This window comes from Alligator mississippiensis, chromosome 2 (genome assembly GCF_030867095.1).
Source record: "Alligator mississippiensis isolate rAllMis1 chromosome 2, rAllMis1, whole genome shotgun sequence".
NCBI lineage: Eukaryota > Metazoa > Chordata > Crocodylia > Alligatoridae > Alligator > Alligator mississippiensis.
Window position 1 is genome coordinate 190,033,867 of NC_081825.1, and position 17,358 is coordinate 190,051,224.

Below are 17,358 nucleotides of genomic sequence, written 5' to 3' on the forward strand. Positions count from 1 at the left end.
GCTCCATCAAAGCCCAGAGCTAGGGAAGCTTTGGCATGTGCTTCCTCACCCAGAGCTAGACTTTTCTTATCCAACAGGAGACTGAACTTTCAAGTGTGGCCAAGAAGGCATGAAAAGGAAACGGATGCTTATGCAATGTAGATTTTATTTAACTAAAGTCCTTAGTTTTGCTAAGGGCCAGGCTAGTTCTGATACTGTAAATTTGGGGTAAAGGTAGGTGTGGTGTTAATTAAAGTAGTGCTGTGAAACAAAAAACACACAAAGCAAGAGTTCCAAGAAACAGAATACAGAACTGATACAGAGAGTCCTTGAGATGCAAGCAATGCATGGGTGAAGCCTTGAACATGGTCCATTTTAGTTAAAGGTGTAATTGCCAATTGAACCAACGTGAAACAGGGGGTGGGGCTTTAAAAATTAATGCAATTTGTTTGTAAGGTGATATCTTATATTAGCAGGCTTAATAGGACAGGCCAAGTAGCCTAAGCAACAAGAACAAACCAGTAAATAAAAGGGGACGAGGGGGGCTGGTGGTGGCATTGAGATTCTCTGATACGAAGTCCATCTTGCACCCTGACAGAATCCACTGTTTTCTCTGCCCTAACCACGATGCACTATGCCTTCAGGTGATATATTACTTTTATGAATATTACAATTATTTTCTCATTTTACAACTACCACATAGAAATTCTAACATAGCACAAAGGGCACCTATACATGTGCCTGATGCCAGCTCTGACACCTTCTAATTAGACCAAGTTGGAGCAGACTCTGTTAGTAACATATATTCAGTGTCCCTGTACTTCAAAATGGCAGTGGGGGTGCTTTAACTAAAGCTTGTTGAACAAGCACTCCCACTGCCATTTTTAAACATGGACGCTGAATACACACGATACTGTGGGTGCTTTAATTAGAGGATCTCCTGAGAGCTGCTTTAATGAAAGCACCCCCCCACACCACAGAGCACATTTAAAGATGCCCTAAAAGTTTAAAAGAACCCTTTCAGAATAACTTTAACATCAGCATTGCCGAGTTAAGGAGGAAGCTACACATTAGTGTTAGACCATGCTAAATCTGAGAAATGTTAAGTGACGTTAAAGTTGAAACATACTATATAAGCCCATTGAAATCATCAGTTGTTTCTCCTGCCAGGCACACATGCAAGCTGTCAGCAGCTTCTATTCTAGTCTTACAGAAGTGTTGGGACAATAGCATGATAAAGACCATGAGATGCTGTAATACTAACATAACTGGGATCAGATAGTTATTTACAAATAAATAAAAGTTCATAGGATCATAGATAAGTAGGGCTGGAAGGGATGTCATAAAGTCATCCTGTCCAGCCCTCTGCTGAAGACAGAATCATCCCTCACTAAACCATCCCAGCCAAGGGTCTGTGGCAAGTGTCATGAGCCACTAACCTCCAGCGACCTATCAATTATATGCTAGGGTCTATTTGAAGGCTGTGGAAGTCAAGGAAAATTGACTCCATGCAGATTCCAATGGACTTCGTCTCAGGTCCTACAAAGGCAGGCACACTGAAGCTCCCGTTATCTAAGCTGGACCAGGTTAAGAGGTCTTATGAATCATTCCACACCATGCTTTGTGTTGGCTGGTAAATGATATGGCTTGGTAAGGCAAAGAGGTAAGTTCTGAAGGAAGTTGCACTTGGCACAGTGAGAAAGTGACCAATGGTTTCAGAGTTCTCAGGCTGAAGTCCTTCCCCCCACCCCTGTTACCACGCACAGATATATTTTAAACTTGTCAGCAACTTGGACCATCATTAGTTACCCAGTGTCCATCGAGGCTTGCTAACACTTCTTCTCCATATTTAATCTTCCCAGAGATTTGATTAATGCTTGTGCTGCCACCAAAAAAGGGCTGTTGGGGGAAAAAAGTACAAAATAATGATCAGTCTGGATGCATCTGGAAGAGGGTCAGAGAAGCAGTGCTTGAGACTGAAGCTACAACCTGCTTCATTTCCAGCATTAAGAGGCTGGGGAGGAGGGAAGAGAGAAAGAATTCTTGCATTACCATATCTCATCACAATTCTATCCTTCCTATTTCTGACACTGTGTCTATTGCAGTGATCTCTGAGAAAAGTGGAGTAAGCTTTCAGGTGCATTACTGGACGTTAAATGTAAGACCTTGTCTTTTCTGGGAATTTTCCCCAATTACACTGGCTAAACACCGGTATTACCACACCTGTGCAAAACCTGACTGTGGCCAAAGTAAACCATTTGCATATAGAGGTAAAATAGCCCCAAAGCAAATGGTATTGTGTGTGTTTATGGTAGGTTTCTGAACCCAGGTCTGACCACTGATGGAAGTAATTAAAGCAAAGCCTCCACTGGCTATGAAAAGGGTATTTCCAGGCTCCAGCAAATTCTTGGAACAACGCAAAATTCCTTTGGCTGCTTGCCTGGCTAACAGGAAGTGGAGGCAGCTGTGACCATCTCTTCCATGGAACCATATTTCGTCATCAGTTTTGATTGTTGCTTTTCAAAGTGGTTCAGCAGTTAGACCCACACAAGTTTACTTTCACCATAAACATTATTACAGCAATATGCTTTGAAAAAGGCTTTGTCTATGATTAGTATGGCAGGGATGAATGAATGCATATCATCCACCAGAGAATTGGCACATACCCAGATCAATAACAAAGCCATGAATCACTTAACAAGGTTGCTTACAAGACTGCTGAAAACGTGGCTAAAGAGAATATGAAACAGTTATGGTACACTATGCACAAATCTGACAACCAAACTGTAGGAACCTCCCTGAACCAGATTTGGGCCATGACAAACTGTTTAAGCCACAAAAGGCAGCATTTCTCCCCTTAAATTATTTCAAGTTCTTAAAAAGCATTAAGATTCACAGTTAGGCACTTATTCATATAGGGCCAGAATCAAAACAAATTGAAATCAGTGGAAAAACTCCCCCTTACTTTATCAGGCCCATGGACATAATGCACATGTCCAGATGAGCATGCACATGAGGTTTGCAGCATCTCAAGCCTGTTTGTGGCACCACAAACTGTGCACTGTGAATGTACAACTGTGCGTCATGCAGTGCCAAAATTTGACACCAGGATGTCCCTGTATAAAAAAAGAAGTTGCAAAAAGCAGTGCAGCACGTGGCAGCAGCATGCAGTGCCAGAAACGGAGCCTGGCTGTCCAGAGCCATGCTCTGGCTGCCAGCCAGGCTCCATGAGGCCAGATCGGCACTGCTGCTGCCCTGGGAAGACCCCAGGTAAGGCTGCTGGGGCCAGCACAGGTACTGGGTCCAGCTTCCTGTACCCCACCCAGTACAATCTGGTGCACATTGGAGCACACATGCAGGGACGTGCCCCGGGGCCCAAAGCAGCAGCAGAAATATGTGCCACTGCTTTTTGTGCCCCTGATAACAAACACATGCTTCTGCACATGGGGACGTACCCAATGGGTTTTAAACAGCTGTTGTACCAGAGCTGGAAAAGTATATGCATGCAACACCCTCACACACACTAGGTTGTATATTGTGGTGTTTTTTGTGTGTGTGTTTTGATATGGGCAAGATGACCCCTGTTGTTCTGGCCACGTGCTCAGCACATGGCAACCTGGGGCCTGAATCTGGCCAAAATATGTTAAACCCTCTGTCCCCATTGGGCAGAGGGAACATGGGATTCTTCAGGCAGACTGGTGGGGAGAAAGACTAAAACGTGGCCCCCTCCCTGGTTGGATGAGGCTTTGGTGATGTCACACCAGGTATATAAGAACTGCTCTCTAAGGTTCTCTCTCTTTCTCCTGGGGCTGCTGAGAGGTGCACGGCTACATTGGGACCAGAAAACCTGGTCCCCACGGTGGGTGGAGGGGTCTTACCCCTTGTTTATGGAGAGGCAAGCAAACACTATTCGAAAGGAAGTCTCCAGTACAGGGAGACAAAGTCTGTCTTGTAGTTTGAGACTCCTATTTCTTCTCTCTTTTCTTTTTTCCTTAAGTGGGTTAATGCCATGGAGGTATTAACCCCTGAGCAAACTGCCCAGGAATAGGTCCTGGCAGTTGCTGGCTACAGGGGCCTGGCCCCCTCTGTTTTGAAATTATATCATCTCAGCATGGGGTATAGGCGAGACGATATCCAGGCTGCAGTCATAAACCCAGGCCTTTTTTATCCGCTGTTTCTACTACAGCTATGGTGTTTCAGCCTAGCTGTATGGCTGAACCCCAGCTATATGTTCAGGCCTCAGTGCAATATAGGCCTGGCCAGCTTTTGCTGCCCAGTTCAGGCCCAGTGAGGTAGGCCTGCCCTCTCCTTCAAAGATTTTTTTTTTTTTTGCAGTTTCTGCCCAGCAGAGCTGGGATTGAGACTAGGAGAGCAGCATGCTGTCTGGAGCCACAGTTAACTCCTCCATGCCACCATGTGGAAGTTGGGATCAACCTAAAGTATTGCAGGGAGCAACAAGGAGCCCTTTGCAACACAGAAGGACTCGCACTCTCTAGCAGCTTCCTGCAGCCCAGCAAACTCAAGGAGCCACTCAAGGGACTCTCCAGTGAAGCCCCCCTCTCTAGCCCATTGCTGAAAGGCAGATATAAGGGTGCAAGCCCCTGAAACTGCTTTTGTGTGAGCCTTAAGTCCCAGACTGCCTGGGCATGGGTGAAGCCTCCCCAAGAGGGTGCAATCTATGAACTATGCCTTGGTAGTGTTTTAAATTGTATTTAGTGTTTTTCTTTCCTTTGTCTTAGCTTTCTGTAATGAATTTATCCTCTGTGTTTACACTCCTTGCAAGAAAGGAGTTTTGTTAATGCAGGACACTCTAGTAAGCTATTTAGTGTTTCCCATGTGGTCTGGGTAAGGGGTTAAGCCAAGGTAAAATATATTTAGGCCCCAAAATTTAACTGGCCCTTGTTGCTGGTGCCCAGTGCCCAGCAGAAGGGTTACATATACAAGGAAACAGATGAAACATTTAACTTTAAAAATTACAAGCGAAGGAAATAAAATATCATGTTTTCCCTACAGGAGACATTAAAAAATAAATACACACAAAACAAAAATGAAACAACCCTCCCCCAACCCTCTCACCCCCAATCAACAAACCCCCCCCAACTCAGCTGCCTCCAAAAATATGCTCTGTCTTTGTCTTGAGAAATCTATGGAACGCCATATGACCTGTGAAACCCCATGTTCAATTTGTATTCAATTTGCAGTTAGAAATTGTTAACTGGTGCAGGAGATGAAAGTATGCTTTTTCTCTTTTTTTGGGAAAGGCCACCCCCCATTTTTCTTCAAGCCCTACTTTAAGATTCAATTCCATTAAATATTACTTAGAACAGTTTCAGATTGTATCTGCAACCCACAAACCTGAATTTCACTGGTGAAAAAAAACTGCAGGTAGAAATAAGTGCCCTTGCAAAGAAGTACCAGCAGCCGAGGTCTGAAAATCTAGCCATAAATGACTTGACCAAAGGGATATAGCAAGTTAGCACCCAGGTATGGTCTTCTGGCTGCAAGTCTTGTGCTTTTATACCCTAAGCAGGACTTGCCTGTTGTGAGATTCTTCACAACTTATCTACCTCTGGCCTGGATGAGAATGAACTGGAATGTGTGAGGTCTGAAACAAGCTAAGAGATAAGCCATGAGATCCGTTACCTTTAGCTTGAATTCCAGTTCTGCCCTGTGGTTACTTTTCTCACAGTCAATGGTAACTTTCCCTCCAAGCTCCATTGTCATGGTACCATATAAAATTCCTGAAAGACAAACCAAAAACCCCACAATGAAGAGAATATGGTATTGGCAGAGGCAATGGGTCAACTCTGGACAACCTTGCTAAACTGCTGTAAAAATTGTGACTTTGCCCAAGATAAAAGGCATTTTTTTCCAGGAAAAAAAAAAAAAGGCCCTACAACATAGCCCAGAAACATCCATTCCTTACTCTACCTATCAAAACACAATAAATCTTTCCAGTGGAGTTTAGAGATATTCAGGGAAAGAGGTCACTCAAGGAATGGTGGGTTCACAGAAGATGTGGATAATGGCTGAGGGTCTGAAAGGAGGCAAAAGAGAAATGTGTATAGCAGCAAAGAAAAGGAGAAAGACTTTTGTCCCAGGATTCTACAGACACTCATGCTCATTGTCCCACTTCAAGTACCTGCGAGCTAAGTTTACTGGATAAAACATGTTAACTGTCTCTTCCCCCTCCCCATACACACACCTGTAATTTAATTGCAGCTCATTTAACTTAACTGGGATTTGTTCAAGGACAAGCCTGGCAGGCTGTCTGCTCTCCCTTGCCACCTTCTGGCAGAAAAATACCAAAACAGCTGTATGTGTAAGGGGCTATGCTGCTCCTATTTTCATCCAGGTCAAAAGCTGGGACAAATCAGGACTGCCTCAAATAAGACCCCCGATTACAGCCCTCACATTTTCAAACATGCTCAGCAAGCAGTGGTTCCATTTATTTCAGGAGCTGAGGCCTCCTGAATAGTGAATACCTAGTCCAGACGTAAGGATGAATTGGGGAAGAGAAGGGTTTTTATTAAGATATTGTGCATTCTCTTCTAGTAAAGAATACTTTAATGATGGCTGCAATTGTCATGCACATATTTTCTGAAAAGTTCATTTGAGGGTGAAAGCAGACTGGTTGAACTTTTAATTGAGCCTAACTTGCAGAAAAGGAACTTTTCTACCCAGGGAAAACTATAACATATTTTTATTCTCCTGTGCATTATGAATTTTCTTTTCTACCTGGGAAAAATGTTACAATCTCTGCTTTCTCCCTTGCCCAAGGAAGGGCATGTGAGCCTGAAAGCTCACACTTTTTTTTTTGGCAATGATTTAGTTGGTTTAATAAGAGACATTACCTCTGCCAAAAGTTCTGCATATTTTCAGCTTATAGACCAACACGGTTAAAACCTGTATCCCTGCTACAAAAAGTGTAATTTACACTAGCTAACATTTTCTAAGTGGTCTCCACGCAATATGCCAAAACTATATATTCAACTACTGAAAAAATTGGTTTTTATGTACGCAGGCCAAATATCAGCTAATTTTAGAATTCTGAGGAAAGATTCCAAGTTTAGTGTTGAATCAGCAGCTCTGCCACTGACTTTAGTGCATATTTGAACCAGAATAATAAAACCAAAATTGGCTCGTACTATTTAAAACCAAGTCAAATAGCAATCTTACTTAAACTGCTTTTTAAAATATGGTATTATAGTTTCAAGATCCCTTTACCTATGCAAATATGGACTAACAGGGAAATTGCAGGAGAAGGTAGGGATATATTTAACTCCTTTATTCTTAAGGCACTAGATAATTCATTAAGAACTTCTAGTTTAACATTAAGCATTTCAGTTATAAATAATCACAAGCCAGAAATATGTGCTGTAGTTGAGGTGTTCATGAGAGTGGAGTATTACTAGTTCTTCAACATTAGCTATGAGTTTGCAGTGAATTTACTTCTGCTCTCAGGCATTCCTGTACAAACTTAAATGATTTCAATGAGAGTAGCTGGATCTCCAATTATTTGCAATCCTCAAGCTGAGACACAAGGCGTATTTCCTAGGTAGCGTTAGGGCAATGCTGTAGCTATGACGACCAAGAATTGAGAGGCGAGGATTTTTGGGGGAATTATCTCTTTTGTTGGACCAACTGTGCAGTTAGAAAAAAAAAAAAAGTTAGACAGGCATTCAAATGCAAGACATGCAAGGTCATCTGATGAAGAATGTCTTGCACTTGGAAAAATATTAGACACTCTTTCAAATGCAAGATATTCTTCAGATAACCTTGTATGTCTTGCATCTGAAAGCTTGTTTAACTTTTTTCCAGCTATGCAGTTGGTCTGACAAAAGATATCACCCCCCAAAAATCCTTGCTCTTAGGATTATAAATGCATTTAGTGTCTAATTATCTCAATGTGGAAAAGGTGTGTGGAAAATGCTGCAGGATTAATTACAGTTCTACAGCAGTATGTCCATTTGCTTCCAACATCCTTTCTTAATGCTCCTCATATCTTACCTTTGCAGTGGGCGTATGGCATAGTAATAATGTAATCCTCACTCCTGTTTAGGAATGTAAGCTTGGCTTTCCCATCCAATAAAGCAGAAAGCGAGTTACCTAAGAGTTGAAAAGTACAGGTCAACACATCTCTCTGAAGTTAAACATAAATCTTTTTAATGGGGAGACAATGATTTTGGGTATCAACCAACTACTAACTGAAGAGGCAGAAAAGTATCAAGGTACTAGCCACTGCCAGGTTTCATGCAATAAGGCATTTTCTACACTCATGATGGATTTTCACCCATCCTGCTAAGTCTTTTTTCTTCATTATGAAATTCATCCAGTTTGATGAGCATTCTATAAACACTAAGGACAGCACTGGTTAGTCCAGCTTCAGCCAGTGTAGCTACTTGATGCATATCTGTCTCATGAGACTAACTACTGTATTTACTCAAATATAAGACAAGATTGCTTCCCCCAATCAGCATGGGGGGAAATGCTCCTTGTCTTACATTTGCAGATAAGGAAACCTCATTAAATACACTATCTATCAATAAACTGCTGCCAACAGCAGCATGTGCTCGGTAATGGAAACCAACTATGAAATTGATTAAATGCAGCCAACACTGAACACATCTATAATATACAGGGCCTGTACGGAGCAAACATGCTGATGGGAACAGGTCTGTGTGTCTAAAAAAAAGGAGAGTTGTGTCCCCAGGAAGGAATGGGTACCAGTCTGGAGGCACTGCAATACCAGGCTGGCACTTGGAGAGGCCGGAGCAAGTTCCAACACCCACCCTTGGTGCCAAAAAATGGTGATGGGAACCATTTTTCCCCCCGATCCTTAAAAAACACAAACAAAAAGCAAAACAACCCCCCCCCAGGGTGTCTTACATAGATATGCCCAGTGTTTTCATATTTGTCCCTTGCTCAGGTAGAGCAGGCTGCAACAGCAAGGAGTGGGAAGGGGCTGCAGAGGGCAAAGGGGCCACCTGACCTCCCCAGATTTATTTTCCCTGCTGTAGCAGAGGAAAGGGGACTTCTAATAAGGCAACCTCTAATAATTAGATTCCATACCTGGAAAATTGCACAAGGATTACACAGAGAACTGGCACTGGGCCTGGAGGTACTGCAATACCAGGGCCAGAGCCAGCCCTGACACCCTCCCCTTGCTGCCAAAACCACTTTATCTATGGGAATCTACCACAAGAATAAAGTTAGTGCCACCCATCTAAGTAACTCACATGGTAGTGCCCATTGCACTTCATCCCCCTCAGCACAAACTCTTTTCCAGCCCATGGTGAGACATTACACTGCATACATTTTGATGTCCTCTTCAGTCCTACAGCTGAGCTGTTCCTTTCTTTCCCAATTTGGGAACAAAATTTATGGGTACCTGTAGTAAGTTGCCTATAATAAACAAGCTGTGGTGCATATTGTACTGGAGTTTATTGCTCCCAGGCACTGCATTTATACATGTGTCCAGGACTACAGCATACAGTAGAGCTGGGTCAGAGCAGCCCTGGCTGGCAGGGAACTTGGGGAGGGGAGGAGGCACAGCTGCTCTGACTCGGCTCAACATGCTGTGGAAGTGCTGGCTGGGGCTCGATGACGCTCCAGTGCAGGGCTAGCCAGCAGGCAACCCCCCCGCACTGAAGCACCCTCGTGCCACAGCCAGCCACATCAGTGCCTACATGTGGGGTGCTGCAGAGTAAAAGACTCTGCAACAAGATATTTACAAGTACTATCCTGCTGCAGAGTTAATTAGTTTCCTGCAGCCTAACAGATTGCACTGTAGATGTCAGACGTTTACTGCAGAGCTAATTAGTCTATTCCACAGTAAATGTCTTGCATAGATAAGCCCAGTGTTTTCACATTTGTCCCTTGCTCAGGTAGAGCAGGCTGCAACAGCAAGGAGTGGGGAAGGGGCTGCAGAGGGCAAAGGGGCCACCTGACATCCCCAGATTTATCTTCCCTGCTGTAGCAGTGGAAAGGGGACCTCTAATAAGACAACCTCTAATAATTAGGTTCTATACCTGGAAAATTGCAATAAATGTATACAATTTCCATTTATAGAATCTAATGGGGGGGGGGAAGTCTTATATTCAAGTAAATTAAGTAATTCAAAATAGTGTTATGTTTTTCAAGGCACACAGAAGCACTTTTTAGGTGATGTATATTGACGGATTTGTGGCTGAAGATCATAGAAAGTAGAGGTACTGAAGCAACTATTCGTACAGGGGCTGCGCATGTTGGGAATTTGGGGTAGACACCTGGGCCTCCGAGTGCAACTTTGATAATTACGCATAAAGTAAGCATGCCTGAGAGCCTGCAAATCCCTATCAGATGTTTGGACAACGTCCTGCCACTATTTGTATGAAGGTCTCAGGGGAATCCTCAGCATCAAATCTCAACCTTGTCCAATTATTATTATTATTATTATTATTTGTCCAGTAGTTGCTACAGGCCAAGTTCTGTAATAATTTATGCATGTGCTGAAGGAGATGGGCTTGGCATACATCTCTAAGAACAGGATTTTGTCCTCTAATTATGGTACCCTGTATGGATAGCACAATAGCAAGATTTCAAGCATGTATGTTTTGTATACATAATAGTTTTCCTAACCATCTTGGAGGTAGCTACCGTTGGATTCTCTACTTCTAAAGGCAGCTACATAGGGTATACTACAGAGTCCAACTGGCAACTTCTTTGCCTACATCTTTAATGAGATGTAGGCAGGACTAAGAACTCCATCAGAGAAACACCACCACAAGTAGGTCACTTTGAGGATGTTTAGGTTTGATGTCTTACCATAAAACTTTGACTTGGCTAGTATGCTGCCAGTAACACAAAACCCATCTTTCCTATTACTGACATGAAAAGCTGATACTGGTGGGTGATGAGAAACCTACAAGAAAAAACAAACAAACAGCTAAACACACACAACTTCCTCTATCATTAATGATGCTCTTTGCAATCCATATGAAGTGAAATGTGCAAATTGGGCCTCAAACAATAAAACAAGTGCTGGCACAAGCCTCTGCAGATGGACCTTTTAAAAATCAGATTTAAAGTACTGGCAAAGTGTTACGGCCATCTGACCAGCTGGGGGAGAGTTGACACATACCTGAACCATGATGGAGATCTCCATTGTGTAGACTCACTCTTCCTACCGTGACTTCAAGCAAGGTCACCCTAACTGGGACTCTAGCACTGCAAATAGTTCTTCAAGGTTCAGGGACAAGAGGTCCCCAGGGAAGGCTATGGGCCTCAAATAAGCACTTGCAGCCTTACCGCACAGAACAAAGCAGCACTTTAAATTACAAAGAGATCCCAAGATTTCTTCTTCTACTTATAGAAATGTCTGGGGTAACAGTGTTTTCCTCTCTGAAAACATTCTAAAAAATTCACAGAAACACAAGCCCAGCCATCGGGTCTCTGAGAGGCAGCACTTCCCACTGATATTCAGACAGATTTTTGAGAAGCACAGAACACCTTTACAAGCACTTATTTTGCATCTTAAATAGGGGCAGAACTCATTTGAATATCTGTCTTAAATTTGGGAGTGGAACAGGGGGTATTGAGGGCTACTTAAAATCTGGTCTTATGGTCAGAAGTTTCTTCTTCTTTGAGCAAGAGAGACTCTCAGCAACAAGAATAAGATTTCTTTATAATAGGCTAATATACTTGCAAAACCACAATATTCTGCAGACAGACTCCAGGACAGCATATGAACTACTTTATATCCCAGATTTTGTGCACACTAGATTTTGATGCCCACCAGTGTTAAATGCCTAGACATACACACAGCAGCACAACTTGAGACCCTTATTTCAACCTGTGTAGACATTCCATTGATTCCATCACCTCCATAAAAAGTGATGTAGCGGTAGAAAAGATGAGGATCAAGAAGACTTGATAATCAAGTAGGAAGAATTGGCTTGAAAGCAAATTAAAGGATTTAGATGCTCAATTTTAATAGGGATTCAAATCACTTCAGCAGAGAATTAAAAAAAAAACTGCCATAAACATATATTCTGAAAGAGCTAATTCACTTTTTTTAACCCGTACAGCAAATAGGGACAATTATTTCATTAATACCTGACCACCTCAATCAGAGGGTATAAATAACAGCAGAATTTGATCGTATGTTTTATAGTCTACAGGAAAGCAATGCTTCTATGAACAACAGACCCCCACACCAAGGGAAAGAGCTAGATTTGGGGCTCCTGAGGCAGCTCTCGGAGACCACAAAAACTAAGGAGGCGGTAGTCATGGGGGACCTAAACTACCCAGACATCTGCTGGGAGACGCAGACAGCAAAGTCCCACCGTTCACACAGGTTCCTATCCTGTGTACAGGACCTCCACTTGATGCAGGAGGTACATGGTCCCACTAGGGGGAATGCCTTACTGGACCTGGTATTGGCAATGGGGGATGACATGGTAGGGGACCTACAGATAGGTGGTCACCTGGGGGACAGTGATCACCAAATAATAGAATTCATCATGAGACTTTGAGTGGGTAAGGTAACTGGTAGGGTGAAAGTGCTAGGCTTTAGGAAAGCTGATTTCAATGAACTCAGGTGATTAGTCAAGGACACGCTGCAGAGTAGGAGTTTTGAAGAGATGGGAGCCCAGGAAGGGTGGCTGTGCCTTAAGGAAATGATCCTTCGGGCACAGAGGGAGACGATCCCGATGCGAGGAAAAAGAGGGAAAGGGGCCAGAAAGCTTCCCTGGCTGACCAGAGAAATCCAGAGCAGCCTACGGGCTAAAAGGGGAGCACATAAAAAGTGGAAACAGGGAGAGATTACCAAAGAGGAGTATACCTCCTCTCCTTGTGCTTGTAGGGAGGCAGTTAGACAGGCCAAAGCTACCATGGAGCTGAGGATGGCATCCCAAGTTAAGGATAACAAGAAATTGTTTTTCAGCTATATAGGGAGTAAAAGGAAGGCCCAGGGTGGAATAGGACCCCTACTAAATGGGCAGAAGCAATTGGTGATGGACAGGGGGGGGACAAGGCTGAACTCCTCAACGAGTTCTTTGCTTCAGTGTTCCTAAGCGAGGGGCAAGACAAGTCTCTCACTGGGATTGTAGAGAGGCAGCAGCAGGGCACCAGACTACCATGTGTAGACCCTGAGATGGTGCAGTCACTTGGAGGAACTGGATGCGTTTAAGTTGGCAGGCCCGGACGAGCTCCATCCGAGGGTATTGAAGGCACTGGCTGACGTCGTTGCAGAGCCACTGGCGGGAATATTTGAACACTCGGGGCACACGGGCAAGGTCCCAGAGGACTGAAAAAAGGCCAATGTGGTCCCCATTTTCAAGAAGGGGAGGAAGGAGGACCCAGGCAACTATAGGCCAGTCAGTCTCACCTCCATCCTTGGCAAAGCCTTTGAAAAAATTATCAAGGCTCACATTTGCGAGAGCCCGGCAGGAAAAATTATGCTGAGGGGAAACCAGCACGGGTTCGTAGCAGGTAGATCATGCCTGACTAATCTAGTCTCTTTTTATGACCAGGTTACAAAACGCCTGGACGCAGGAGTAGGGGTTGACATCATATACTTAGACTTCAGGAAGGCCTTCGATACAGTATCCCACACCATACTGGTGAACAAGTTAAGAGGCTGCGACTTGGATGACTGCATGGTCCGGTGGGTGGTGAATTGGCTAGAGGGTCGTACCCAGAGAGTCGTAGTGGATGGACCTGGAAGGGTGTGGGCAGTGGGGTCCCGCAGGGCTCGGGTCTTGGACCGATACTCTTCAATGTCTTCATCAGCAACTTGGATGGGGGAGTGAAGTGTACCCTGTCCAAGTTTGCAGATGACACAGAAGTGTGGGGAGAAGCAGACATGCCGGAGGGCAGGGAACAACTACAAGCAGACCTGGACAGGTTGGACAAGTGGGCAGAAAACAACAGAATGCAGTTCAACAAGGAGAAATGCAAAGTGCTGCACCTAGGGAGGAAAAATGTCCAGCACACCTACTGCCTAGGGAATGACCTGCTTGGTGGCACAGAAGCGGAAAGGGATCTTGGAGTCCCAGTGGACTCCAAGATGAACATGAGTCATCAGTGTGATGAAGCCATCAGAAAAGCTAATGGCACTTTATCATGCATCAGCAGATGCATGACAAACAGATCCAAGGAGGTGATACTTCCCCTCTATAGGGCGCTGGTCAGACCGCAGTTGGAATACTGCGTTCAATTTTGGGTGCCACACTTCAAGGGAGATGTGGATAACCTGGAGAGGGTCCAGAGAATGGCCACTCGTATGGTTAAGGGCTTGCAGGCCAAGCCCTATGAGGAGAGACTGGGGCACCTGGACCTCTTCAGCCTCTGCAAGAGAAGGTTGAGAGGCGACCTTGTGGCTGCCTATAAGTTCATCACGGGGGCACAGAAGGGAATTGGTGAGGTTTTATTCACCAAGGTGCCCCCGGGGGTTACAAGAAATAATGGCCATAAGCTAGCAGAGAGCAGATTTAGACTGGACATTAGAAAGAATTTCTTCACAGTTCGAGTGGCCAAGGTCTGGAACGGGCTCCCAAGGGAGGTGGTGCTCTCCCCTACCCTGGGGGTCTTCAAGAAGAGGTTAGATGGGCATCTAGCTGGGGTCATCTGAACCCAGCACTCTTTCCTGCCTATGCAGGGGGTTGGACTCGATGATCTATTGAGGTCCCTTCTGACCCTAACATCTATGAATCTATGAATACTTCATTACAATAAGCAAGTGATGGGGCAGAGTTCTGAGGAGAGAAGTTTTTTAAAAACCTGCTAGTGTTGTGGGTCAAGAATCTACTGCTTGCATTGCTGAGATCTGGGTGCCACGCTGTAGGTCCCTGCTAAAGATCAGCCTTCTTTTTTCAGTACTGCTCATCATTTAACAAATAGCATAGAATGATTTTATCCTTGAAGGACTCCAAAGAAGTCCTGTTATAGCAAAATAGTAGGCTATGATAGGCAGGATAAAGCACAGGGAAAAAACCTCACACACCATGACTAGTTTGTAGACATCGCCTACTGTAGATATGTGAGCGTATGAACTGGTTTCTTGTACTAAAAAGGAGTAAGGTTTAATTGCTCCAATGCTTCAAAAGGCTTAGACTCCAAATAAAGCCACTTACCTGTTCTGCTATGTAAAACGTGTGACTGTTGGTCTGTGGGTGAAACCAACAGCAGCGAAATGTCTCTCCCAAAATGGGATTATATGGCTTTTTTATTCCCTGCAAAATATAAAAGACATTTACATTATTTTTAAACAGTCACACTCCCACAGCACTCATACACCAAACAGCTTTGGTAATATTCTGGGGGAGGATATGACCCCAACAGTCAAACTGGCTTTCATTTGTAGCAATTAGTTTCTTTTACAAATAGGGAGATAGTAACTTTTCTCAAGATTTTATAGCAAGGCAGAGTCAGTGACTAATATGTGACTCACTGCCTTGCTCTAACTACCTCCACCTGATTCATGGTCTGACCTGCTGCATCACCGATCATTATATTCTACTGATAAAAGACTTGTAAGGGAGTCAAGCTTTCTTATTGCCACCACCCAGAGTAGGTTCATTCAGGTACAGAATACACTGACATAGTACCATACAGAAACAGCTTCCCAAATAATTGCATATTTATTCTATTTGCCACATGACTGGCTCGACGCCTCCTGTTTGTCCAGCACAAGAAGTGAGCCAGCTGCTGGTTAGGTATTTCACAAGAGGAACAAAACACTTTGTAACAGAATACATACAAAAGCTATAGCAATAGGTGTGAACATTTCTCATTTCCACAGGAACATGAAATCTCTTACCTTTGGCTTCTTATAGAAGCCTGACAAATACCATCTCAGAACCTGCTTGATTCGACTGTAGGCATCATCTTCAAGCACAGCTCTGTGGAAAAGGGAGATGGGATAATTACTCAAAATGATTTTCGTTTTACTGATAGGGCTGATTTAGAGTATTACTTCAGTTTTACACTGGGGCAGGGGTGCTCAGTCTCCAGCTTGTGGGCCAGATCTGGCCCGCAGAGCTGTGTCATCTGGTCTGCAGGGCTCCCTATGTGGTCAGAGATTTGGCAGTGGGGAATGGTACCAATACATCATTGCCACTTAACCTCAGGACCCATGGAGAGCCCCAAGCCCTGTATGCTGGATCCAGTGCCCGATCCCAGAATACAGGGTCAGGTGGGGGCACCACTGGGCCCAATCCCAGCAGGCAGGGGCAGGAGGGAGTGGTGCTGTTCCCCCAGAACCCAATCCTGGCATGTTTCATAGTTTCAAAGTTGGTAGGGTTGGAAGGGACCTGAGCAGATCATCAAGTCCAACCCCCTGCCATAGCAGGAAAAAGTACAGGGGTCAAATGACCTCAGCAAGGTGTTCATCTAACCTCCTCTTAAAGACCCCCAGGGTAGGAGCCAGCACCACTTCTCTTGGAAGTTGGTAACAGATCCTAGCCGCCCTGACAGTGAAGTAGCGCCTCCTGATGTCTAGTCTGAATCTACCCTCTGCCAGCTTGTGACCATTATTTCTAGTCACTCCTGGTAGTGCTCGGGGGAACAGGGACTCCCCCAATGCCTGCCCTAGTCCCCCCTGACTAGTTTGTAAACGGCCACTAGATCCCCCCTCAGCCTTCTCTTGTGAAGGCTGAACAGGTAGGACAGCAACATGTAGGGCAGCAAGGGTGAAATGCTGGGCCCCAGGGCCCAATCTGGGCCATAGATGGGGCCCTGTGACACTCATCTAGCATTTACATGGCCAAAAGGGTGAGCACCACTGCACTATAATAATACTATTGATTTCAGTGGTGAGAGACCAGCAGCATAAAATTAGATTGGTGAGTCACATCCTATGTCTTGCTCTGCAGCTTCTGGTGAAAAGGAAAGGTCCCTTTCCCAGAGGAAGCAGTTCTCAGTGGTGCATGTACCACATGTGTATGCCCATGCATACATCCTCACCTCCCCCACACACACACCCAAGCAGTGGGATTCCCAAGGCCTGACTAGCTGTCAAGGCCCCTGTAAAAATCCAAAGGCAAAAATGAGAGAGACTATCCTAAAACTCTGCAAAATTCTAGGTCCACTGACATCCCTAATGCAATTCTCAACTGCAAAATTGAGTTAAGTTATCCCACCCAAAAAACCCAAACAAACAAAAAAATCCAACCCATCTTGCATTTTTATGGGAAATCAAGCATTAACTTTTTCCTGAGCCCTCAGTCTTCCTAGCTTCAGATAGAGCAGCAGCAAGCGTTCATCATCATCATAGCAGCCTTCAAATACCCGAAGGGTGGTTTCCAAAGAGGATGAAGCTAGACTGTTCTCAGTGGTGGCAAATGACAGAACAAGGAGCAATGGCCTCAAATCACAGCAAGGGACATAGGCGACTGT

General features: G+C 44.4%; 1 protein-coding gene across 5 annotated transcripts in view; it reads right to left on the reverse strand.

Annotated features, from left to right (window-relative positions):
- OSBPL5 (oxysterol binding protein like 5) overlaps nt 1–17,358 on the reverse strand; it is a 305,973-nt gene that overhangs the window by 9,887 nt on the left and 278,728 nt on the right. For all 5 annotated transcript variants that reach the window (XR_009460005.1, XM_059722599.1, XM_006271184.4 and 2 more), the window contains 6 exons: nt 15,782–15,863; nt 15,096–15,194; nt 10,786–10,882; nt 7,990–8,088; nt 5,623–5,720; nt 1,789–1,878 (listed from right to left, as the gene is read on the reverse strand). Coding sequence is in view for 4 of the 5 variants with exons in the window: in XM_059722599.1 (XP_059578582.1) it covers nt 1,789–1,878; nt 5,623–5,720; nt 7,990–8,088; nt 10,786–10,882; nt 15,096–15,194; nt 15,782–15,863 (565 nt within the window). In the remaining variant the exon portion in view is untranslated. The remainder of the gene's footprint in view (nt 1–1,788; nt 1,879–5,622; nt 5,721–7,989; nt 8,089–10,785; nt 10,883–15,095; nt 15,195–15,781; nt 15,864–17,358) is intronic.